Raw genomic sequence first — 25,264 nt, 5'->3', positions numbered from 1 at the left:
GATTGTAGATTGAGTGGTTGTATTAGCTTTGGTAGCTAGCTAACTGGAGAAGCTTGTTTGCTTTGTGCTGAATGAATGTTTAATAAAATTGCTACTTTTTAGAGCATAAATGAAAGGCAGGATAATTTGGAAACTAAATAAGATATTAACAAAATTGCTTAAGTGCTTAAATTATGCAGTCTTTAAATATAATTATATTATTCCTTGAATGTTTCCATTGAGGCTTTTTTTGTAAAAGCAGGCAGCTGTTTCATTGACGGGTGACAGAAAGTTCATAAATTATTTCATATATCTTTTTGATAAAGTAAAAATAGAAGATATGAAAACAGAAAAAATATCTATGCTAGAGGTCCTTCCATGAAAATAGGGGACTTAATCTTTATGGTGAGCCATGGAACAAAATCTGATACTGTTAAATCTCCTATCATTTTGAAAGGATAAAGGGATCTTCTGCAAGTTTTGTGTTACATATTTGGTTAGGTCAGGTAATGTTTTGAGGGGGTTTTAGTGTTAAAAATCGATTGACAACTCCACTAGTAGTTCCTACTGCCTCTCAGTGCTTAATGTAATATCCCTACAAATACTTCACTGCCAGTAGGTGAGACTTGAATTTGCTTGTTGAGTACTGTTACTGAGTTTTGTAGGTTAAATGGTAAATATGAAACCATCAGTAGGTGCCTTATTTTAGCTTTAAATTTTCTAGAACAGAGATCATACTAACAGAAAAATAATCTTTAAAAAGTTTGGAATATTTATGTCCTGGTAAGCTGTTTAATGAACCAGATAGAAAAATACCCCTATTAGTCCTCTAAATAGCTTATTTTGAAACACACTTTGTATTTGAGTTATTAAGTTTCTTAATATTTGTGATAAAGGTAATTGCATCAGGAAAACAACTTTATGCTATAATTACTGTTTAAAATCACAGTTTTCTTCTTTCTCGGCCACTAATTCAACTGCAGACTGAATTTGCTATAATTTTTTAATTCTTGAGTATAATTGCTATTCTGTGAAGTACAGGCTAAGTCTTTGTTTTTATGTGGAATGGGGCAGTGTTACCTTGGTTTAATTTAAAGAACTTACATAAAATAACTCAGGGTCTTGTCAGTGGAAGACAGTGATGGCATGGAATGAGCAACTCTTGTCTTTTAGAGCCTATTGAGAAATGTTCTGCCTGCTCATATATGCTATTTGTAATGTGTTTGAAAATTGTTTGTGTTACTGCTTTAGCCAGGTACTCTTTGGCCTGACAAAAATGCAGCAAAAGCTGAGAATGAGTGATGAAATTATAGTTTCAGTGTGTGTGAGGTTCTCCTGCGGAAGAATCAGGGAGTGGATATCCTCAAGAGAACAGTTGGAGATACCCCTATTCGTGTTAATACTCCAATGAGCAGATGATTGTGGGGTGCTTGCTGTCTCTTCAAATAATAATTGTATCTCATGAAGCATGTTGATTTTTTTAGTGCTGATTTAGTATGGGATAGCTGAGAGAAATTCCAGAAAGGGGCTTTTCAGACAGTGCAGAGGTATTAGACAAAGCTGTGGAACTTGGGCAGTTTAAGCATCACTTGACTTAGGACTCCAGCTAAATTACAAGTGTATAATACACGGAGTCCATTTAGCCTTGTTTTTAATTCCAGACAGTGTGTTTTCCCTTCTCAGTACAGAGTTTTACTTATCACTGTTCCTAGATTTAGAAAAAAACACACTTTGAGAATAGACATGTTTTTTTCTTCCTCCTGTGGGGGTTAGGACTGTGACTTTCAGTTTCTGCATCATCTCCAAAGCTTTTTGATATGGGTTAATGTTAATACTAGTCTTTTATTCTTTTTTAATAGAGAATTTTCCTCTCAATACAACAGTATTTTGCAAATAAGATGAAATGAATCTTGCTTGTGATGTGCCACTTTTTTCTAGTTGTGCTGTCAGTAGAAGGATTTTCCAGATGGTTAGGATGAATTTTCTGTATTTGAAAATAGGCAAGGACAGTTAGGATTGAGATGTATGAAAGGTAATTCCCTGAAATTTCACCTTTTCTTTCTTTTTTTTAGAAGAAAAAGATATCCAGGTAAAGAAATACTACTTACAGTTCCTCTTTGCTTAACTATCTATGCAAACTTGCTAACTTCCCAATATTTTGTTGCTCATTTTAGATACAAGGCTGAAGAATTAAGAGTAAAGGAGGTGCATGATTGTGTGAAAAGCAGGGAACAAGGAAGCTATGCAGCACACAGTTAGCAACCATTCTTCATGTGTATTGATTTCTTATGCTTCCTTTGAGCAACAAGTATGGATGAAAATAGCAGAGGAGAAACGTGATGAAAAAAAAAAAAGCATTTTTCAGACTGACAGGAGTCTAAAACTTTCACGATGAAGCTTTAGTGAAAGGAAGCTACATTATTCCTTAGTCAGAAAGGTGGCTACAGGCTAACTTTGTTTTAAAAAGCTGTCATGAATTGAAGCCATGTAGGTGACTTGTTACAAGCTGCATTCTGACAATGAACCTTATGTCTGTCACTAAAATATCAAAACTTGCTGCTTTAGACTTAAAAGCTTTTTCAGTATTTTGTGTGTGAACAGGCAATATTAGTTTACCAAGCTTATAGGCACAATTTTAATTTGTGATTAAATGCTGATTTTGTGATGAATATAATTCATAAAACTCTAGGCAGCAGAGGGATAATGAACACTTAACAGTCAAATTTCTGCAAACACTGATAGTTAGATTTGCTGACAGATGGTTGAAGTAACTATGGAAGAAGGAGAGCTCACATCAAGTTAAGAAGTTGCAACAGGCTGTGATGTAAAGGATGATGACAGTTACTCTTCAAACCAAGGCAGGCTTCTTGGAAGTGTGAAAAAAATACGTCAGTCAGTAAAGAAGAACAGGAGCACTGTGACCTAGCAGCTTTCCCATTGATGTTGCCTTAGCTGTAGATACAAAGAGGTTTCTCAACACGAAGCATGGAAGAGGGTTTGGAACTGGGTGATCTGAAGTTGTGATTAAAGTCCTTTCCAATCCTAACTGTTACATGATTCTATGGAACAGAGCAGTGATTTTTTTTTTTAAAGCTAGTGCTTTGGATATAGCAGTTTCTGCTTGCAGGTGATTCTGCAAGTTTCAGGGTGTTCTACCTCCCTGCTTCTCAAGGCTTACTGGGAAACATTCAGACCTTTGAGTCATCCTTCCTATTTGAGACAGCTTCATCTTGTTATTAGGACTTTGCATTTGACACAAATGGATGACTGGACTTCAGAAAAAAAAGTTTGAGTCAGTGCTTTCAACAGTGACAGAGCATTAAGGATGTTGCTTGTACACTGGTAGAAAAACATTTGTTTGCTTTCATTAAGTTGCACTGTAACTTGTAGTTCAGGCTAGAATTACCATCTTTTAATGAAGTTATAATTGAAACATAAGTACTCAAAATCGATTTGTAAGCAAATTTGATCAGTATTTGGGAGGGGAGCAGACAAGTCTTATCAGTAACTATAAACAGGAAGTTATCCACATCATTCCTTTGTCATGACTGATTAAGTGTGTAATGAAACAATGCATTACAGTAGCAAGCAGTTTTATATTGTGGTTGAGGTTCCTGTTTTGGTGCTTCACTAGCTGACAAGTAGGAAAACTGTCATTTCACTGAAACTCCTTGGCTGAAAAAAATAATGAAGGTGGGGAAAAATGAACAGTTTTAAATCCAATTTGATTTACAGTGCAGTGAACTTAATTGATATGTGATGCGTAGGTATATCTTGAAGGAAAATGCAAGTCTCTTGGTTGGAAAAGAAAATTGAGTCTCGTCAGCTTTAAATTTGACCTCAGCAAAATCTTAATTTGGGCAACTTGTATGCAGATTTCACTGGATTTCCAGATAATGTCAAATATACTTCACTTAGAGTCAAATAGCAGTGCTTTAACCTAAGCAGAGCTTGTACTAACTTCCATTGACAGCAAGAACTTGCCATTTTTAAATGGCTTGCATTGTTGAAAATGCTCACTTGCATCGTTAGGTAGAAATGAATGTTTCTGATATTCAGCTACTATTGAGCCCAAAAACCAGTATGTATGTTGAAGTAGATACATAGCCGAACATGAAATCTCTTTAGATTCCTAGCTAGCAATTAAGAGCAGTGAAATTTATTTTTCGTGTTAGAAATGAGATTCTTTTATATACAGCAAAAATCACCTAAACTTTGAAATCCTTCTTGGGGTAGTTGTAACACTGTGATTTGAGTGTTAAAACACAGGCTTTTCCATCAAGAAATTAACTGTTGTAGTTCTTATAAATGTGGTTGAGTTTTAGGCCTGAATTTCAGGGTCATTTGTGAACAGAGGGAAAGATTTCAGGGCAACTGTGAACGTGTCTTGAGTTTTGGGAGGACTGCATGATGTTCACTTCCATGAAGATTTGAAATTTATGTTTTTTGAAGTCTGATAATCTCAGTTGGGTAAGCATATTCTTCTTTTTACTGCTTCATACTGGATGTCAACAAGATTAAACTTAGTGGTAATGTGCAACTTGGTCTATGTTGTAAGCATTTCTTGTATTGGAGGAAAGGTTTGTAATTTATCAGACCAGTTGAAGTAGTTGGAAGGGTACGAATGCTTCTAGGGGCCTTAAAAGTTTGTATCAGCTTGGTGGTTACTCAGATACATGCTTGAAAATAGTGGATAGAATTGATCTGATGAGTTAATTGTGATGCGTAGGTGCTTTCACCAGTGTAATATCCAGAAAGGCATTGGATACGTTTGAATGAAGCATAGTTATCTTTTGGAGTACATACGCGTATGTAGGTCAGTGTATGTTTGTAGTAGTATCTGGGTGTATGCCTCAACTCCAGAGTAGACTTGCCCCATTCCAGCCATGGTAGAACCCTTGGCAGTGTACAGAGCTGAACTTGCAGAATAACTTTCCCCTAATTTGGGGTTTCTCTGTTACCATTTTGCTCTTGAGCACATTCCAGAAAAGAAACTGTGCAGTAAGTTTGTGTATGAGAAGCACCTAATTTTGTAAATCAAAGCAAGTATTTTCAAGATGCAGCTTTTGCAGGATTATTAGAATAAAGTAAAAGAAATGTATACCAAGGTGAATGTAAAGACTTTCTTCTGGAGGGCCAGCAGTACTTCTACTGTGTAGAAGGTCTGTATTATCTGTGTAGGACAAAGACATGGAAGCAGTAGCTCTGTGGTACAGTGACTGGTGTACACTGCTGTAAGAGCTTGCAACTCACTGGGACAGTGCACTCTGAAACCTGGGGCTTGCCTCTGGACTTCAGTAGGGAACTGGCTGGGGAGTGAGGTCAAAACCCATGGATTACCAGACCCAGCCTCAGTAGAAGGATGACTCGCAGATTATCTCGATTGTTTCACCAGCTCTGTGAAATCCATAAACAGTCAGCACTGTCCAGAACCATGTTTTTCTTGCATATGTTCTCATTCAGAGAGGAGCAAATTGTCTTCAGGTAGTAAGCATGGAGTTTATTTTGTCTCCAGTCTCTGTCCCATCAGTGTCCAAAATGCTGTTTGTGATGGCTGATCAGAACACTTGCACTGGGGCTTCGAAAAACCTAAGAGAACTTCCTGTTGTGGGAAGTACCGAATCTGATGAATGAATGAATCAAAGTAAATAGATAAGCACAATGCACGTATGAGTAATGTGTGGTGGACTGAAATGCAGCCCTTGCTGTCTCATCAATATTTTCATTGATACTCTAGCTCTTCCATGGTGCACTAGTTACTCTCTTCTGTTCTCCCTGCAGCTGGGATCTTGGTTTTGCTAATTTTGTGTGTTTTTAGACACCGAAAGCAAAGGCAATATCCAGGAATCTGTCATTTATTTGTTTCATGTTGTGGATGCTACTGGTAGAGTGACCAGGTGTGTAGCAGGAGTCTTGGAGAACACTGTGATGGTCAATTGCTACGTAAAACTTTGGAGAGTACTTCTTGGAAAGCCTTGTATTTGATGGAATTGCACAAAGCAAATACTGTATTCACTTCAGCCTCATTAATATTCCTTATCCACAAAGAAGATATTGGGTACTGAAGTGACTACAGATTTGCATCCTGCATCTTTCAGAAGAAGTGCCTTGCCAATTTATTGCTTGTCTGTTGTGGTTCATTCTTTAGTTATTCTATTCTCTTAGCCTTTTTGACAAGATTTTGTAGTTCATTGGCATCTTCTGTGCTGTTCTTCGAGTTATTGCTAGAGGGAGCATTGCGGTGTAGTTTGTAGAATCATACAATGTTTGGGATTGGAAAGGACCCTAAGGTTATATAGTTCCAAACCCCTGCCATGGGCAGGGGCACCTCACACTAGACCATGTCGCCCAAGGCTCTGTCCAGCCTGGCCTTGAACACTGCCAGGGATGGAGCATTCACCACTTTTTTGGGCAACCTGTTCCAGTGCCTCACCACCCTCACAATAAGAAACTTCTTCCTTGTAGCTAACCTGAGCTCTCCCTGTTTAAGTTTTAACTTGTTACCCCTTGTCCTATAACTACAGTCCAATGGAAATAGAATTTTATTGGAGTAGGAAGGTAAATTGTTAAAGTTTGTCACTTTGGTTGTTAATCTACTAAAGATACTCTGCAATAGACAGAGCGAATATGCAGCACACTGTTGGTATAATGACAAGGATGACATTCATGGAAGAATTTAAAGTGATATCAGGATCTTTAAAATGGAGTCGAACTGAACAAATAAATTCTTTTGGTAGTTGCATTAACTTAATTAGCAATTGAGGAAACTTAGCAGACTTATCTTTTTCTTAGTCATCTTTACCTTCTAGAAGTTTGCACAGTGTTCTTGAGTGAACTCATAATGTTAGATGAAATAAGTATTCTGACCAAAGTGGTTGGAAGGAAAATAATGTTATATGGAGTGACAGATAGCAATTTAGTAACAGTAACTTCCCTTATTTGAAGCATTTGCTTCAGTGCTTGAAAACACTTTCAGCTTTTAATATGAAGCCTGAAGCATGGCAATTACCCTAAAAGTATGAGGAGGTGTATGTTAAATATTTTATTGGTTATTGCTATTTTTATAAGAAGCTTAATAGTGCAAAACCAAATAGTTGTTTAATTAAAGTAATTAGGTAATATTTGCGGAACTGAATCTTGATATTATAAGGACCTGTATTAAAAAAAAAGAAATACTTCATAAGAAATCTGCATATGTAGACTAAAAAAATGCAGGAAAGTAACAAATTCACTGTGCTTCTAGCATGTATAAAAGAAAAGAAGAAAATATTTTAGCTCTTTTATGTAGGTTACCCATACTCCTGGCAAGTCATTGGAAAACACATATTCTTACATTCTGAGGATATCTAAATTCATGTGATAGCTCTGTTAGATTAAAAGGAATGATTTACTTGAATGTTGAAATTAAAACTGACTTGATGTCCCTTCTTCTTGTAGGCGGCTTTGCTTTTGTCTATGAAGCTCAAGATCTTGGAAGTGGCAAAGATTATGCTTTAAAGGTAAAATGTACTTCAGGTTTATAAGGTCTGTCTTTTTGCTTGATGCTTTAGCAGGTAGTTAATCTTTGATGCATAGCACTGAACAAGTAATTTGGAAAAATCCGGAATGATAGCGGTGTTTGTAGCACACTGTACCTGTTAGAACCCGGTGTTTTATACTAGAGATGGGAGCTGCTTTGTTGGGTACTGCCGCTGTTTGTCTTCATTTGGTCTAGAAATTCATGACCCCGCATAAGCATTTTGGGTGAAAAGAAACTTTCCTAATTACCTGACATGGGATATATTAATAGTTTTACTCATCAGCAGGAGATTTAGCTCACTGGTTAGCCTCCCTTTGTACTTCCTGAGTAAGCTTCATCAATATTAAAAATAATGGTCTGAACTTTGACTTATTGATCAGTTATTCAGTCTGGCATTTCTGAAACACCCCTGGATTTGTGTTTCTGAAGGCTTATAATAATCATGTAACAACTGAAAAACTGAAATGTTATGGAAAGGACAAAGTGAAGTCATTGTGTTCACCATAAAGTGGCTTCATTTTGGAGTAGTTGGTTCTGTGACTGTATCAGTACAAAGACTTCTTTACCTTGGAGGAGAAGCAAAAAGGGTAGTAGTAAGAGAAGTAGGAGAGGTAAGATTACCAACAGTAGTTACTGTTTTTCTCCTTTTGGTACCACATCTTACGTTAACAAAACATGACCAAACCCATACAGTATGTGTGCTCAAAATGTTACCAAGAAGTAGCCCCATTTAAAAATTACAGCTAAATGGTAAACCATTACTGTACTTCCTCAGTTTTATAAAACTGGTACTTTTGTGGCAAATGCTCAGATTGATTCTACTCAAGTGTTGGCTCTAAATTCAAGCTATGTTGGTCATAGTAGTGCTTAATTTTGCTACTGATTACTCAGGTACTATTGAAAAAGTTAGGTTACATAATTTGGAGAAGTTTTGGCTGGTATAGGTTGAAGGTTGTTCCTAGAGGTTTGAGGCAGAAAATGAGTTTTCACTTGTCAGTGCACAGTGCTGTAGCCAGGAGACTAGTGTTTTATACAACAGAAAACTGTCAGAGCAGTTAGTTCATGAGTGTCGAAGGTTACAACTGTTCAGCTATCAGTAAACCTGAACAGTACAGGTAGCTGGAAAACTGCGTGTTTTGTTCATGGCAGTATGTCCAAATGTACAATATGCCTACTTTGTTTACTGTCCCATCACATTTCCTTAGTTTTTTGACTGTAGCTTATCCTTTGTGTTGTGAAAAAAAAAAAAAATTATCCATGCACTGTTTTTCTGTAAGTTTTAATAACCATCTTCTCATTTTTTTCTGTTTTCTGGCAGCGATTGTTGTCTAATGAAGAAGAAAAGAACAAGGCCATCATTCAGGAAGTTTGTTTTATGGTATCCTTTTCTGGAACATATTTTAATGCTTTGATTTAATTGCTTGATAGCAAACATTTCTGAGAAATAGGAGACTGCTCTACGTGTTCAGTTCTTTCCATGCCATACACTGTTTAAAAGGATAAATATTCTGAGAATGGTTTGGGTCCTGGTTTATCAGGAGGCTGGCATCGACATCCAGCAAGTTCAGTTCTTCAAAAGTTGCAGGAACTTAATATGTGCGGATAACTTTCATAGCTTTTATAGACTTTGTCATTTACTTTGCCTAGCAAAAAATGAAATTCTTATTTGGGCTTTCAGAGCTGTTATTGTTTTGAACTTTATTTTAATTTCTTGAAACATAATGTACTTACTACTTCCTTTGAAAGGACAGGTGTTGCTATAGTAGCCCTTTCTTAATCAGCCAGCTAGAGAAGCGGTGAATAATTAAAAGGTCTCTCTGGTACATATGTTAATGCATTGCTGTCACTATTAGAAGACAAAAATAAGTAACTAGGTCTGTTAACGAAGTCCAGTTTCCTCAGCCTTAATCACAAAGATTTTTTTCGTGTTTTATTTTGACTTTTTATAATATTATCTTCAGTGGCTTCCATTGAAGTCTATTTTTTTAGCTGAGGCGTGGTTCCTTGTTCTACATGGTGTCTTTATTACATTTATTGCTTTTTGTGGTTTTAAGCTAACATTTCAGATGAGTTGTCTGTGAACTGCTGTATACAATTGTATCAGTAAACTTGGCAGTCTTCCTTGAACACATTATCTCCAGAAAAAACTTTCAGGTCATCCCAACATTGTCCAGTTCTGCTCTGCTGCTTCAATAGGAAAAGAAGAATCAGACACAGGGCAAGGAGAATTTCTTCTGCTTACAGAGCTGTGTAAAGGTAAACTTTTATTTCTTTCCCAGCAGTGCATGTTGCTTTCGACAGCTGTCTGCACAGGTTGCATCACAGTTTAGAAGCTCTGAAAGCCTCTTCAAGGTAGCATAGTTCAGTGGAGCTAGAGTTCAGCCTCGTCTCTTACAGGATAAAGAGCATGTTCTTTGAAACTATAGTTCAACCTCATCTTAAATATGGGGTTAGTATTAAGTTTTTTAAGACTCGGAGGAAAGAAGAGGAGGAATAGTTCCTTAGAGCACTATTTCCTTTGGTCACTGAGGTCAGTGTGGATTTACAATTTTCAGAATATCCATCTAATAATCACAGCTCAAGGCTGTAAGTCTTCCTTGATGAGAAAAGTATTTGCCTATTTTTGCCAGGCTTTCAGAATTTGTGGTGTTCTGTGCATGCTTATGTGAATTTCTCTCATTTCCTGTAGGGCAGCTGGTGGAATTCTTAAAGAAAGTGGAATCCAAAGGACCTATCTCCTGTGACACAGTTTTGAAGATCTTTTACCAGACCTGCAGAGCAGTGCAGCATATGCATAAACAGAAACCTCCTATTATCCACAGAGACTTAAAGGTGTGTTACAGTGTTTAAATAAAGGCTGAATTTTTAAACACCAAAGGAGCTCCTCAGGCTGAATCAGTGTTAAGACTGTTGATCAAGTACAGTGGACACTATTGAAAGTGGTGTTTATTGTACCTTTTGCCTTGCCAAGACTGCTGGATGTCAGTGAAGGTCATGACTGAAATACTTGCATCTCTTTCAGCATCATCATCCTGTGCTTGTGGTTAGTACTAGTTGTCCTGTCTGAACAAGCTGACAGAAAAGTGACATATCATGGTTTTCTGGATAAGTTAGCCTTCAAGTAGTTTGCTTTTGATAAAATAACCAGCTACAACTTGTGTTGCAGACGTGTGTGGGTTTTCTAAATAGAAGAGAGGTAAAGCTTTGAAGGAGAAGAGGGGGCAATGTTGAATTCTCTGTAAAAGATTACATAGCCTTTTGAGACCATCTAGTAAGATGTTAGTTTTAGAACTAACATCAACTTGCATTACATTTTAGGGCTTGGTTTTAAATTTAATTTTAAAATTTGGTAGGCATAATTCATGACAGATTTTTCTTTCTGTTAGCCTTTACAAAGATGCTATAGGATTATGCCATAGAAAGTGTTGTCCCCTTAAAGACTTCGGTGACTTCATCTGTCTTTGAATTTTGAAGGCAGCACCTTTACATCTGTGCTATATAATAAATGAAGGAGACCTAATCGTCAGTGGAATTCGGGTGTACTACAGATAGGTTTAAACCTGGTGGAGGGAGGTGGTCTTTGTAAACATAAGCAAAGTAAGATTTTTATTCCTCAAACAGTGTCTGAATTTGACATGTCAGTTTCTTGCTTGATGTGATACCAGCTGAATATAAAAAAGGAGAATTCATTCCTCCTTAAGTAAGCATGTGCTTGATTACTTTAGGGAAAGGAAAATGAAACCACTTATTAAAGAAGTAGATGTGTGCTAAATGTTTTCAACACTGATGAAAGCTTTGATGTTAGGCAGTAGTATAACCCCTTAGTATCAAAATAGTTTTGAAGATGAAGCACTCTTTTCCCCCATGCCCCCTGTTTTTTGTTTTTTTTTTTTTTTTTCTTGGTACCATTGAACAGACTTCTACCTCCTGTAAAAGGAATTTTAACCAAGCTGTCATAGAACTTTCTTGGTGTTACTTTCTAGAAGAAAATCTTTTCAACACTTAAGTTTCTGTACACCAGCCCCAAGAAAAGCTTGTAGACAAGCAAATCTCTTCTCTGAAAAAGGGGTAACGAACTCTACAGATAAGTACACAATTTCTACGTAGCCAGCTCCATAGAAATTGAACAAATCCTATAATTCAGAGTCTGTTTTTTCTTGTCAAGTAATGCAAGTTCCTGACAAAGATACAGTACAGAAAAAGGCAGGAGTTTGGTTTCGTGTTGGTTTCATGCTACCAGGGTTCCAAGGCAAGATTGTGTGATAGTTGTGCTGCAACAGGCAGAGACCTTACTATAGCTAGAAGCCAAATGGGGTCATTTAACTGTGCTGCCCTTTCAAAAGGCTGAACTAAGGTCAGCAGCATAAAAACCTTTGGTCAAAGTTTTGAGCATGAGATGTAATGTAGCTGTTGGGGCGGGGGGTGTTGTAGTTTGGAGTCATAACAGCGTAAGGACTCATGAACTTCTACAGGGCAGCCTAAAAACAAGTTCACCTTTGTAGTGGTGGCTGTTTCTGTTTTCCTGTGCTTTTCTTCTCTTCCTTGTCAGTGTAATGCATTCGTTGTTCCTCAGCTTCTTTGGATGAAGTTTTCACTTAGAGTGTGTGTCTACAGCACGTAAGAACACAGCTATTTACTGTGTTGTAAAAATTCTAAGCTAGTTAGAGGATGGTTTGTAAAATATCACTGCTTCTCTGGTATTTTAATTGTCTGAATTTTAGCTTTTCAGGATTTGCTATGCAGCACACAGCTAGTCTGCATAACACAGGTCACAGAGCCTATTCAGATCTCTCTAAGTGTCTGGAATGTTTTACATCACTAACAGCCTTTGCCAAGGCATGAAAACCAGAATGTATGTATGCAGAAGCTTGATCTCTGGTCTTAAGTATGACACCTTTCTTATTGTACGTGGAGATAAGCAAAGGTTATCCAACAGAGAAGGGAATTCAGATTGCTCATTGAGATTGATACTTTATCCATCATTAACAAAGCTTGTGTCTTCCTATAGGGTAGTAAAAATTAATTTTACGGTGGAAGAATTTGGAAGGGGCATGTGTAAGGCCAGGCTAGTGGTATGTTCTGAAAACTGAGGTTTTACAGAAGGATGTCCAGCTATGTGGTTTCAAAGGGAAAGGGAAGACAAACTTAGTTACCTGAAGTGTAGTGTTGTAATGTTACTAATATACCTTTTGGCTTTCACACCTTTACCTGACTTCATGCAGAGATATAAGTTTTCTTTTCATCTTCTTTGTGATTATGATCCCCCAGTAATTCTGCCCGATACCTGCTTTTACTGTCTCCTTAAGTTTCTTCACTATTTCACTTAGCAATCCAAGGAGGTGGGGTTATATGAAGTAGAAAAGGGAGGGATGATGAGCTACTCGGGCAACACATGGTCCTCAAATAGCGGGTTTCTATATCTACAGTGATACCAGTGTCACAGCTGACTCTGGGGGTTTCCGAGTAGCCTGCTGTTCTACTAGAACGTTCATGTCTTATGTCTACAGGAGTTGTAGCTTCGACTCAATTGCAGTTAAGCTAAGAGTGTTCAGTTTTATGCCTTAAAATGTTCAGGTTCAAAGACACTGTGTCTGCAAGTGGTCGTTTGAAGAACTGGCTTCTTATTAGGCACTAATGAAATGCCTTTTTTTTAATCCCTGGCATTTATTTTCTGATCATTTGAACATTTCCTGCTCATAGTATTTTTTGGTACTTCCTTTTAAAAATTGGCTAGATTGCTACCATATACATGTACAGTACTGTCTGAAATCTTTGTGCTTCTGTAAACAACGTGCAGGGCTAAAGTGTGTGTTTTTATATATATGCACAGGTGAGTTGATGTTTAAAAGAATGCCTTTTAGAATACAGGAAAAAAGGCATCTTTGATTTATTATTCCACCTCTTTTTTGAAGGTCGAAAACTTGCTTATTAGTAACCAAGGGACAATTAAACTTTGTGACTTCGGTAGTGCTACAACTATAGCTTACTATCCTGACTACAACTGGTCTGCACAAAAGAGAGCACTGGTTGAAGAAGAGGTAAGACTATTTTAATGTGATTAATCTTAATATCAAGAGCGGATTCATTTAACTGTTACTATTAGTCTGATACTGATCCGTGGGAATTCTGAGACAACTGAAGATGGTTTCAGTTGTAGTGTTGTTTGTAAAACTTTGGTTTTGTATTTGTGTTGCCAGAGTTCAAACACTGTCTGAAGCTATAATCAGAGCTGTGTAGCTGTATATAGAAACACTGCTTCAACTTGAGCAGTGTCAGTTCTGCAATCTGGTGTGAAAATAGAAGTGATTACTAGAGCTTCTTTTAATTGCACATTTAACAGAAAGTAAAAAAAATTGGTTATGCCAGAGCGATTTCCTTCTCATCTGTTTTCTCAGTTGAATGGTTTCAATAAAGAAGTGAAAAGTCTGCTCAGTGGAATATGAATAGACACTATGGCAGTGCTTCTAAGACTACACTGACAGTGTCAAGCATGCACTGTTTTTTTTGCAAAGTGCATTTGTTCTTAGTTTAGAGTAATGCTGGTAAGTCTAATGTAATATATCAGCTGGACTCAGAATTAAGTATAGAGAAATACAGTGACACTTAAAATTCATGTGCATGATTTCTGATATCATAACTACCCCTATGAGCCCCACCCTGTTTTGGAATCCAGCATCAGTGGAGAGGAGCCCCTTGATTCCTGGAGAAGAAATGATGATGATGTACTACTGTCTTGTATAGCCATGCAAAAAGATGGTAGAAAAGGTCTCTTGAAGGATCCGTTTGAACACAGCTTAACTCTTTAGATGTGTTTACTCTGTCATTAAGTGTGATTAAGTCAAAAATACACATTGGAGCATGAATTCACTACTTGATTTATTGGCTTTTTTTTTTCCTGCATTTGTGTCCATATCTCTTTCTTTCTCATGTAGAACAGTAATTTTACTTAATGTGCCTTGCAGTTTGGAAGGACTCTTGAATATCACTACCTCTTTGAGTACTGTCTTTATATGGCCTTATATCAAAGCTGTTGTGACTATTGCAGGATTCAGTTGATGGCTTCTGTTAGGTATTTCAGAAATTAATTTTCAAAGTGAGAATGCGATCCATTCTATATGGAGAGCTATTTCCTTAGTTGTTTGTCATTAGAGCTTATTATTCAAACTTGTTTCAAGAAATTCTGTCTTCTGCAGATCACAAGGAATACAACACCAATGTACAGGACACCGGAAATGGTAGACTTGTATTCGAATTTTCCAATTGGTGAAAAACAGGACATTTGGGTAAGAAATTTTTCTCTTGCTGTGTCATAGCTGCTAATGTCATGTTTAAACTCAGTTTGCAGTCTTCATTTTAATTTCATTAAATAAAAACACTGAAATAAGCACGGGATAGTTTGTCTTACATCAAAATGAACTTCAGTGGTGAACTGTGTATAATAAATATTAAGAGAATATTAAGATAATTATAATATTAAGATAATTTAATAAAATATTAAATATTAAGAGAATATTTAGAGATGAGTATTTATATATATTAAGATATGAGTATTTGAGGTTTTCTCTCAGATCTACCTTGTTTTCCACTGTGAGAAGCAATGCTGAACTTTGTAATTTAGTAGTATTGTTGCCTCGTTGAAGTTTGACATCCTAGATCCAGAATACTTGCAGTCCTTAGATTTAAATTCTTGCCTTTTGTGCTCTGCCGTATGTGTAATCCTGGGACAGCCTATTGCGGAGTTAAAGATGCTTGTGTCTAGGTACTGCGTCTAGATGAAATACAGACAGTGAGGATGAGAGTAATGCACAGATCATTCATGCTTTTTGTAGAAAACATGATAAATTGTTAACATTCACTAAAAAATCATAAGCAGATATTAAATAAATTCTCAGTTCTGTGTTTCAGCTGTGTAATACTGTAATAATGCTGAGGCATTGCCCAGTGGCCTCATGCTTAGGGACTTAGTTTATTGTATGTTTTTTACAGAGGCAGGTATAAAGTTGTTCAGCTGGCATCTGTATTGGCGGTGTGTTAAAAGACAAATTGAGAAAATGTAATACTGGTGCTTTAAGAGTTTTTATTTCTAATCTCAGAACTTAATTCAGTTTCTTAAATTAGTTACAATATACTGCAAAAACTCTTATTCAGCTTCTACAGTTGTTGACGATTTTCTTCTGGCATGTGAAGAAACACCAAGAAAAATACATTTTTCGGACCATTTGATCACTTTACATGTGTTAAGTACTGGAAGTCTAGGCCAAAATTACATCTAGGTAAACATAAAGATAGAAATGTCTTTAACAAAAGCCTCACTCAAAAGGCTACAACTTATATTTTGTTTAGAATAATTCCGCATCCATTAGTATTAACATCGTGGTTGTCTCCTGCTGTGTCTTTAGAAGATCTGCTCCATTTGCCGAATCTTTGTTGGAACATGTTGTTCTGTGATCAGCATAACTGATCTTGTGGTTTATGGTTAGGATAAACAAAATTGCCTTCCATAGAAGGCAGGTGGAGTGATTAACACTCCTGGTTGTGGTCGCTGTGCTGATCACTGTGTGAGCTTGGATGGCACTTCATACATTCCCACTCTTGCAGTCTAAGAAAAAGCAGACGAGTTAAGATTTGGAATACATTAGCTAAGGAACAAAATTTCAAATTTGGGTTCAAAAAAACCCCAAAACACCCCCCCCAAAAAAAAAATCCAAAAGCAAACAAACCACAACCTCCCCAAAAAGCCCCTCCCTGTCCCCCAGAAAAGACACAACAAAAACCCCAAAACACAAAAAAGCGGGGGTGGGGGTGGAGAACCAAACAAGCCAAAAAGTCACGCAAACAAACCAACCTTAAAGTCAGTGCAAGACATCTAACAGATAAGCTGAATTACCTCTTTACATTTCATGTAGTTAACTCTTTTTAGGAGGCATCCAGGTTGAATCACAATTGGTGTTTAAAATATTCAAAATGTATCACTCCTGCAGTGCAATGCAAAAGTTAAAGATAAAGCAGAGGGAAGGTAAAGCATTGTCTAGCAATGGATGCAAAGATCAAATCTAAGTGGTATGTTCACTTCCTGTGTGTTCAGCTGATTGCCTTTGTGTTTTTCTGCCCTGTGTGGCTGTGGATGCTGTCTTCTAATGTGCATGGTGTCCTTTTGGACTGTGAGAGAGTTGTTTCATTCCTCCAGTTAAATTATGGTCTGCCTTACTTTTTTGTAAACAGGCATTTCCGTAGCAGAATAGGTAGTATTTCCTGTACTCTGCTGCTGGATTAATTAATGTGGATTTACAAGATCTTTCAGTGCATACATTATGGAGAGCTGTTTATCAACAGACTGACAAAAATCTACTTGCTATACAGTAACACAGAATTAATTATATGCAGTTTGTTTCTCTCCCTGGATTGAGAGACTCATCAACTAAATATCAGACCTTTGAGACTTCAATAATGTTCAAATCTTTGAAACTCTTCTTGGGGTAAATTGGGGTGGTGAAGGAGAGGTGGAGGTTGTGCATGCAGAGGACTGGAGGCAGTGAGCAGATTTCTTAGCTAATGTATTCACTAGCTTGTCTTGTTTGTGGGGGCTATAAGAGTCCATATGCTGAAGTAACTAAGCTGGGGTTCAGAAGAACTTGGAGTTTTCCAGGAGGCATTGGATACTTTTTTGGAGGCATTGGATACTTTGTAATAAAAATCTTATAGGCCAGATGGAACACAGTTCTCTTACTGTGTAATTACTGTTATTACTGTATAGCTGCCATATTTAATCTGTTAACTTGTATGAAAACATAGAATATATATTAGTTTACATTTTCTTAGAAAGAGATGAGATTATCCTAACTAAACCATAATACACAGACTATTCTGAGATTAGAATTGAAAACTGTCTTCTGGGTGCTCAGGGTGCGCATGTGTCAAGTTTGGATATACCAAGGGATTTGAAAGTTCCCAGGATTGGTAGTCCTGGTTTTGTGATTTATGAGACTTGAATGAACCTGTCTGAAAATGTTCTTAAATATTATTTGGTTTAAGCATTAAGTAGCCTTCTGATTGTAGGAAGTAATGGGGCTGTCATTTCAGGCTTATTTTCTTAAAATCTTTACCAGAACAAGTGTTTCAGAGACTATCTGTCCCCACAGTATCATTTTAACTGATTAACATTTAAATGCTTACATAGCAGGTGCATTGCATAATGAGTTAGAAATACAAAAGACTGAATTCTGTCTCCACAAATAAAATGAGTCTCCATAAAATGCATGATGAAGGTATGAAAACTTCAGAGCCTCTTTATAAGAAAAATCTCTGTTCTTGAGCATGTTTGGTGTTGCAGGACTACTCATTTTTGTATGCTGTGAAATTCATAAAATGGATTTATTCTTATTATTTTTAAAAAGACAGGAATAAAACAATCCCTGAACCTGAAAAATTCCATAAATGGGGAAAAAAACCACAAACCTATTTAATAGCAGAACTGCTTCTTGGAGTTCACTAATTGACATGCCAAACAAATGAATGTTTCACTAAGTGTTCTGTCTTCAGAAAAACATCAAAAGTGTTAAGCTGAAAGGAGTTCTAAATTTCTAAAGGAGTATGAAGCTGATCTCTAAAGCTCTGGGAATATATAGAGTTGCATAAATCAGCAGTTGATGATTGAAACCTGAAATTTGCAGGCAGCATTAGGAAGCTTAATCAATTTTGTAGTCTAAAATTCTGCTTTAAATATTACTGCCTGAATTAAAAACAGCACAAACAAGAACAACCAGCCAATAGGGTCATGAATAAGAGAACTTGAATTTATAAACTCGTCTCATTCTGTGATAAGTTTTACATAAAGAAGGTGGGTGTTGCAAACCTCATTTTGTTCATGGCTGTGAGAACCTTCCAGTTTCCTCAAGGACTGTGATGCTATCTCATAAGATACAAGATAAGGTGTAGAGGTTCAGGATAAGGTGTTTCTTTATCATTGGGTCAATATCCTTGTATAAAGTACCAGCACTCCTTTGAGTGGTGGAGGAGGAAGAGGGCAGAAGTGTGCTCATGCCCCTGTCCAGGCTACAGCTGCTGAAGGCAGGAGAACCAACGACTGTATGGGCAGCCCTGCCTCCCTGCCTGGGGTTTACACCAAGGTTTTCCATTCCATGCCTCCCTGGTGGATGTGAGACACCCATCTGGGGCAATAATGCTGGTTACCAAAAGCATTCTGCCCGCTTAGGTGGCCACTGCTTCACTGGGGCTAGTGGCATGAGCTCAGTCCCATGGTACCCTGTGAAAACAGAGCTCTGTTTGCCCATGGCCTTGGGGAACTTCCAGCTCCCTGTAGACCACCACGGAATAAGAGCTGGTGTTACCTGTTCTGCAAACTGTTGGCAACTCTACAGCTTGGTGGCAGAGGAGGAAGAGGACTGCAGTGTGTTGTGGTCTGGTGGTTTCGCTGTCTTGGATGTCCGACTATAGTTCAAAGTAGCCACTGTTCATCACTGCAGGCAGGCCCTGTCTCTGTGCCTGCCCTTCCATGTCCTTGCTTATCTGGCGGCTCATCTGCCAGTCTGGGCTCATACAGCCCTTTTTATACCATCCAGGGCTGGCAGTATCACCAGCTGCCTCTGCAAGTGTTCTGCTTGCTGCAACAACACCACGACATCTGTGTACTGTTTGCTGGGTAGAAAACCTGGGTGGCCAAGCCTGAAAAGTGGTGGTGAATGGAGTTAAATCCAGTTGGTGGCTGGTCACAAGTTGTGTTCCCCAGGGCTCAGTACTGGGGCCAGTTCTGTGTAGTATCTTTGGTTAGCTGGACAAGGAGATTGATTACATCCTTGGTTTGCAGATGATACCGAGTTGGGGGGAAGTGTTGATCTACTGGAGTATAGGAAGGCCTGTATCAGCAATAGTGTGGCCAGCAGGGCCACGGCAGTGATCATCCCCCTGTACAGGGCACTGACAAGGCTGCACCTCGAATCCTGTGTTCAGTTCTGGGCCCCTCACTGCCAGAGAGACATTTTGGTGCTGGAGCTGGTCAGGAGAATAGCAATGAAGCTGCTGAAGGGTCTGGAGCACAACTCTTCTGGTGGAGCAGCTGAGGGAACTGCAGTCGCGTAGCTGGGAGTAGGAGATTGTAGCAAGGTAGATGTTGGTATTGTTTCCCAAATGGCAAGCTATAGGACAAGAAGAAGTGCTTGAGGTTGCACCAGGGAGTTTAGAGGTTAAGACATCTTACTTCCCCAGAATGGTTTTCCGGCTTTGGGAAAGGCTGTCTAGGGCAGTGGTTGAGCCACCATCCCAGGAGGTGTTTAAAAGATGTATAGTGCTTAGGGACATGGTTTAGTGGTAGACTTGGCAATGTTAGGTTAATGGTTGGGCTCTGTGATGTATTTTTTTTTCCAGCATAAATGATTCCACAATTCTATGAAACATTTCTGTTTAACTCTGTCTAGGCTCTGGGCTGTATCCTGTACTTGCTGTGCTTTAGGCAACATCCATTTGAAGATGGAGCTAAACTTCGCATAGTCAATGGGAAATATGTGATACCTCAAAATGACACCCGCTACTCTGTGTTTCATGATCTTATTCGTAAGTTTACAGTGTTGCTTAATTTGGTGTCTTCATGGATTACATTTTATTAATCACTGTTGTTAAACACTGTTGACATGGGATGATGAAAAAGCTTAACTTAAACAACTTCTTGGTTTGTTAAAAATTTTAATCCATTATAAAAAAGTTTTAAATGAAATTTAAATGAAATTTAAAAATTTAAAATTTAAAATTTAATTAAAAAATGTTTTAAAATTTTTTTAAAATGAAATTTAAAACTAGTGGTTTTTTAGTTTTAAGGCCTGTCTTGCTTAGCATCTGAGTTAGGCCATAGGAACAAATAGTGTTTTGATTTAGTTTCTTTGAATTTGTGTTAGTTCTATTTTCATTCAGTTTTCAATAGATTACTAGAAACTTGTCTCCAACTCTAACAGGATTAAAGTTACTTCTGATGTTAATCATCAGCTGATCCTAAAGTATATTCTTTGAAATACTCTTAAACAAAATGTGGGTTTTTTTGTTGTTTTTTTTTTTTTGATGGATACCCGTTATGACAATTATGTTTGGTTACGGATTTAGCAATTGCTTTACTCTGTTTACATGCTTAATTACTTACTGCACTGGAGTGCCCTGAAGAAATTAATATATGCTGGGAGAAAAGCTCTAAAGGATTTCTGTTACTTTGAATCTCTTTTTTAGGTTCTGCTTTGAAGGTGAACCCTGAGGAGAGACTATCAATCACTGAACTTGTGAATCAACTGCAGGAGATTGCAGCAGCTAGGAATGTGAATCCTAAATCGCCCATCACAGAGGTAAAGATGTCTCATAAAGAGTATTACTGATTAGGTCTCCTTTAATCTCCTCTTCTATCCAGTAAGTGTGAGTTTAGTAACAGATGTCAGTAGGTGCCCTGTTCCTTAGTCTTTTGAAAATTTCACACTAATTTGTTTTGAAATTCAGTTGAATTGATCTGCATGACTTCTAAGATTTGAAAACTTTTGAAAAGGTGCCTTTTAAGGCACAGAGCTTACGTGACATGCAAGGAAACTAGTTGTAGCTATTATTTGTTGAAAAACTTCCCATGTTCTTGGGTCATTCTTTAGTATGCAAGTGCTCTGTTTAACATGCTGCACTTAATCATAGTTGCATAGAAAAATCCAGTATATGAAGGCTTTGCGTACACTAATTTGAAACCCACTTAAGTATCTTCTATTCAATGCTTAATTTTCACAAAACTGCATGTGAATCAGTTTATCTTAACTTTGTGGCTTTTTCCTGAGGTTTAGCTTGCTTGTTCTGCTATGTAAAAGTAATTTACAAAGCCTAATAAGATGGCTAAATTAGCAAGAAAATACTTATAGTAACTATTAATCTTCTCAGCTCCTGGAACAAAATGGAGGCTATGGAAACAATGCTCAGCCTCGGACATCTGTGACCTCCGTTTCACAGAGCTCCAAGCCTGCAGGACAGCTCAACAATATGTACAATGCAGGTAAGTGCAGAAGACGACAACATCTTAGTGTAAAACCAATTGCATAACATCTGGGGATGGGGGGGAAATCTTTTTGGGGGTTTTAGACATCTTGCACAAGTACTAGCTATTCTGCATTTATATTGCTGTTTCTAACTTTGTTTTATTTTTTCAGGGTTTGGTTTTATGTTGATGCATGTAAAATTTGAATTTCTGAAGTTCATTGCTGGGCAAGATAAAATTTGGTTTCCTGTATAAAGTAATTGAAACTAAAATGCATTATTGACCTGTGGATGTGAAAAAAAGTCAACTAAAACTTGATGAAAGTGCAGATGCAATAAGCGGTAATATTCTCTAGAACAAGAGTAGTGGAGGAAGTAGACTTCCGGCGATAAAACCAAATAAAAGTGGATTATTTTAAAGTCCAAACTTCCCAATTCAGTGAGGCAATGGTATTTTAAAGTGTCTTCTGTAAAGTGAAGAATTTAAGATGAGTTTAAGTTCAGACTATTAAAAATTTTTCAGAAATGCTGTGATTTAACTGAAAATATGTTACTGAAACCAGTACATATCGTTCGTGTACAATATTGGATCAGTGGGGTAAGAAAGCGACAGTTGTCTTTGCTTTCTAAGAACTACTTAACATCAGTTACAACTTAAAAATAAAGCAGCCGTTCTGTGGCTTTTGGTATAACTATGCTAAAATGGGCTTGGTGTTTAGCTTCAGAAAGTCCAGTAAAGAACTGCAGAAGCAATTGCAGGGATTTGACTATGGACCACAGTAGTTCATTAATGTTAAGGAGTCACTGACCTGACATGTATTTATTTTAGCCTGCAAAAAGCATGTCTGAGGAATAAATACTTCTGTAAGTATCTGGGGTCCTTCTCTCCCTCTTGCTTTCTTCCCCAAGAGACTTTTGATGCCCCTGTGATAGTTTGAAGTGTATCTGACAGTGATCATAGTCTAAAGCTATTTAGTATTTTCACTTGAAAAAACTAACTTCTGACAGCCTCAGAAGTAAAAAGCAGTATCGAGTCAGTAGTTTCAGAAATAGCTGGTACTGCCTTGAGTGCAACTAATTAAGGGAGTATTGTGCACGTAGGCCTTCAGGAGGTGGTTGCACCATAGGACAAAGATGAGAAGAAGTTGTGGTCCCATCTGAGGAAAAATAATAGTTGCACTAGCAATACTAAATTGTCAACCAAAACATGTTTCCACAGTGACACGATTAACAGCTGACGTATGCATTCTGTGAAAATAGATATTCCAGAGTTCATTTGGTTGAAACGAATTGCACTTAATATAGTAGAGAAAATGAGAATTTGGTAGGCTTATTTGCATCTGTTGTCTTATTAAAAAGCAGTTTCTGTACCCATCATATATGTCATGTGTGGATATGGAACACTTCAGTTAATGTAGAAGATATTAAAGGATTTAGTGTGAGGTATCCTTGCCCATGGCAGGGGGTTATTATCTTAATGTCATTTCCAACACTAACTCTTCTGCGATTCTATGATTATTTTATACTGTATTCAGTTTTCCTTCTGAATTTCTTGCTTGATGTACTGAATTGTGAATGAGACAAAGGATATTAATGTTCCAGGGAAACTTCTAAAATTGGTGGTACCTATCTATCAATTTCTGTGGAAGAATTCAGCTTCCTAATAGGATTTTGATCAAAAGGCTGTCTGGCCATTTGTTTTGTGCAAGAACAAGTACTGCTTGCTGTATACAATCACATTAATAGGGATGTTGTGCTTGAAAAGTAACTGAATTATGACAGCTGCTTTTGAAGCCCTGCATTAAAATGTGTCAGCTGGGGATGCTTAAGTAGATTTACTAATAATAAGCTACACTTTAAGAGACTGATACAAAAAAAAAAAAGGCAGTACTTTGCTGCACTGCCAATATAAAATAAATGCTTTACTTTCAGAATTTTTTTACTTTGTTTTGTCTTACATGCACCAGTCAATTACAATGTGTTAAGTAGCTTGTTGAACCTCCTGACTTCAGGAAGTACTATGTTTTGCATAAGTCATAGTTGAGCAGAACTTGAGAACTCTGAGACTCTGAGCCTTACAACAAGGTGTAGCCTGTATCTGCATTCACTCACAGATTTATTGGCAATTTGCTTTAGTATGGTGGAGCCCATTCCAGGATATGACTTAAAGTCCAATTATTTTTATTCAACTACTCCAGGCCTGACCGTTGCGGAATGTGACCAGACTTATGGAGGGTTCTTTGATATTCTGAGGGGTGGAACAGAGCGATTTTTCACTAATATTAAGGATACATCTTCTAAAGTTATCCAGTCTGTGGCCAAGTGAGTAAAAAACCCCAAACCACCAAACTTAAATTGTGATGGTAAGAGTTCTAAATGAAGGATTGGGAGCTTACTCCAGAAATGATCAAATTCAGTATCATTTTCTAAGTATGAGCTCTAAGAGCTGGTAGCTAGCTCTGAGATTTTATGAATGATATAAATACCAGAGTTTATTTAGCAATTATATACTAGAAATAAGAATGCTGGGGGCAAAAGCCTTTCCAGAAGTACTGCTTTCTCTGCTGCATTTTAGGTACTAAAGCTTGGAAGAGATGAGCAGATGGGGGCTGGAGCAGGGTGGAGAGATACGGACTATCGTGGTTCAGAATGAACTGAGTGAATTATGTTTAAGAGAGGGAGAAAAAAAAAGGTGGTGAAAAGTACAAATAAAGGAAATGGGGCCAAGAATTAAAACTGCAGGGAAACAGTGTATGAGTTCTTCTGTGCAGTTTAGTTTGCAGGTGGAGTCCTATGCTCTCTAAAGCAAAGTGAGAGAATCTGCAGTTTGTCTCCTTTGCCCTATATTGCATAGAAAAAGACTCCCAATGTTTTGATGTATATGTTCTCAGATATCTCATGTCTGATTATTTTTCTCTAATCAGATTTTCAATCTTATTCCAAATGTTTCTAGTACTTCTGTATGATCAATATTAATCTATGATTCCTCCATTTCTTATTTGTAATACTTTATACTGTGTGAAAGTTTTTTCTTAATTCTGAAAAGAACAGGTAAGTCACTACTGAATACCATGGCTGAACTAGGGCTTCCTACGGAATATTGCACCTTGTCCCTCACTGTACATTCTGTGGCCCTTTAACTGGGATACTGTGCTGTGGCTTGTGAAGTCTATTGCTTGCCACATGTTTTTCTGCCGCTGAGTGTAACTTGTGCATAGTGCACTCTAAAATGTTTGTAATAATGGGGTAAGTTAGATCTGTAGATGTGGCACCTCTGTAGCCAGTTCCAGTGCATTTTTAGCTGTTTGCTCTTAGATTGTTTAAACTTACTGTGTGTGGGTTGGAAAGATCAGGTCCTCTGTTTTGTAAAAGTCACAAAAGCTGTTCAGCTTTGGTTTGTCCTTAAGCTTTCTGCAGAAGCTGTAGCATCAAACTTTGCCATCTGGGGAAACTATGATGACTCAAGAGAAGACAGGGGAAGTACAAGGGGAATGAGCTGTTGCATGATGATAAATGGTGACTTGTTAGCAGCTCAGCAGAACTGTAGGAATTCCATGTATGAAATAACATGATTAGCTACAGCTTTTAAGCAACTGCTCTCCATTTTATTTCTTTGGCATGTGCTATCTTGCAGGCCTCTGTTATTTACCTCCTTGTTCCTGCTACCTTCTGTGGAACTGATCTTCTCCCTTCCTCTTCAGTCCTACTTCTGTTCAATTTGTGGTATCTTGTTAAATGAAATGTAATTTGTCAGTAAAACATGGA

At 37.5% G+C, this 25,264-nt stretch overlaps 1 protein-coding gene across 3 annotated transcripts in view; it reads left to right on the top strand.

Moving 5' to 3' along the window:
- GAK (cyclin G associated kinase) overlaps positions 1–25,264 on the top strand; it is a 77,591-nt gene that overhangs the window by 4,566 nt on the left and 47,761 nt on the right. For all 3 annotated transcript variants that reach the window (XM_065662139.1, XM_065662140.1, XM_065662138.1), the window contains exons 2-11: positions 7,417–7,478; positions 8,817–8,876; positions 9,640–9,754; positions 10,188–10,330; positions 13,411–13,536; positions 14,692–14,781; positions 19,930–20,065; positions 20,726–20,838; positions 21,407–21,518; positions 23,698–23,821. In XM_065662139.1, coding sequence (XP_065518211.1) covers positions 7,417–7,478; positions 8,817–8,876; positions 9,640–9,754; positions 10,188–10,330; positions 13,411–13,536; positions 14,692–14,781; positions 19,930–20,065; positions 20,726–20,838; positions 21,407–21,518; positions 23,698–23,821 — 1,081 coding nt within the window. The remainder of the gene's footprint in view (positions 1–7,416; positions 7,479–8,816; positions 8,877–9,639; positions 9,755–10,187; positions 10,331–13,410; positions 13,537–14,691; positions 14,782–19,929; positions 20,066–20,725; positions 20,839–21,406; positions 21,519–23,697; positions 23,822–25,264) is intronic.

Source organism: Lathamus discolor, chromosome Z (assembly GCF_037157495.1).
Source record: "Lathamus discolor isolate bLatDis1 chromosome Z, bLatDis1.hap1, whole genome shotgun sequence".
Lineage (NCBI taxonomy): Eukaryota > Metazoa > Chordata > Aves > Psittaciformes > Psittacidae > Lathamus > Lathamus discolor.
This window is presented reverse-complemented; position numbering and strand designations above follow the sequence as displayed.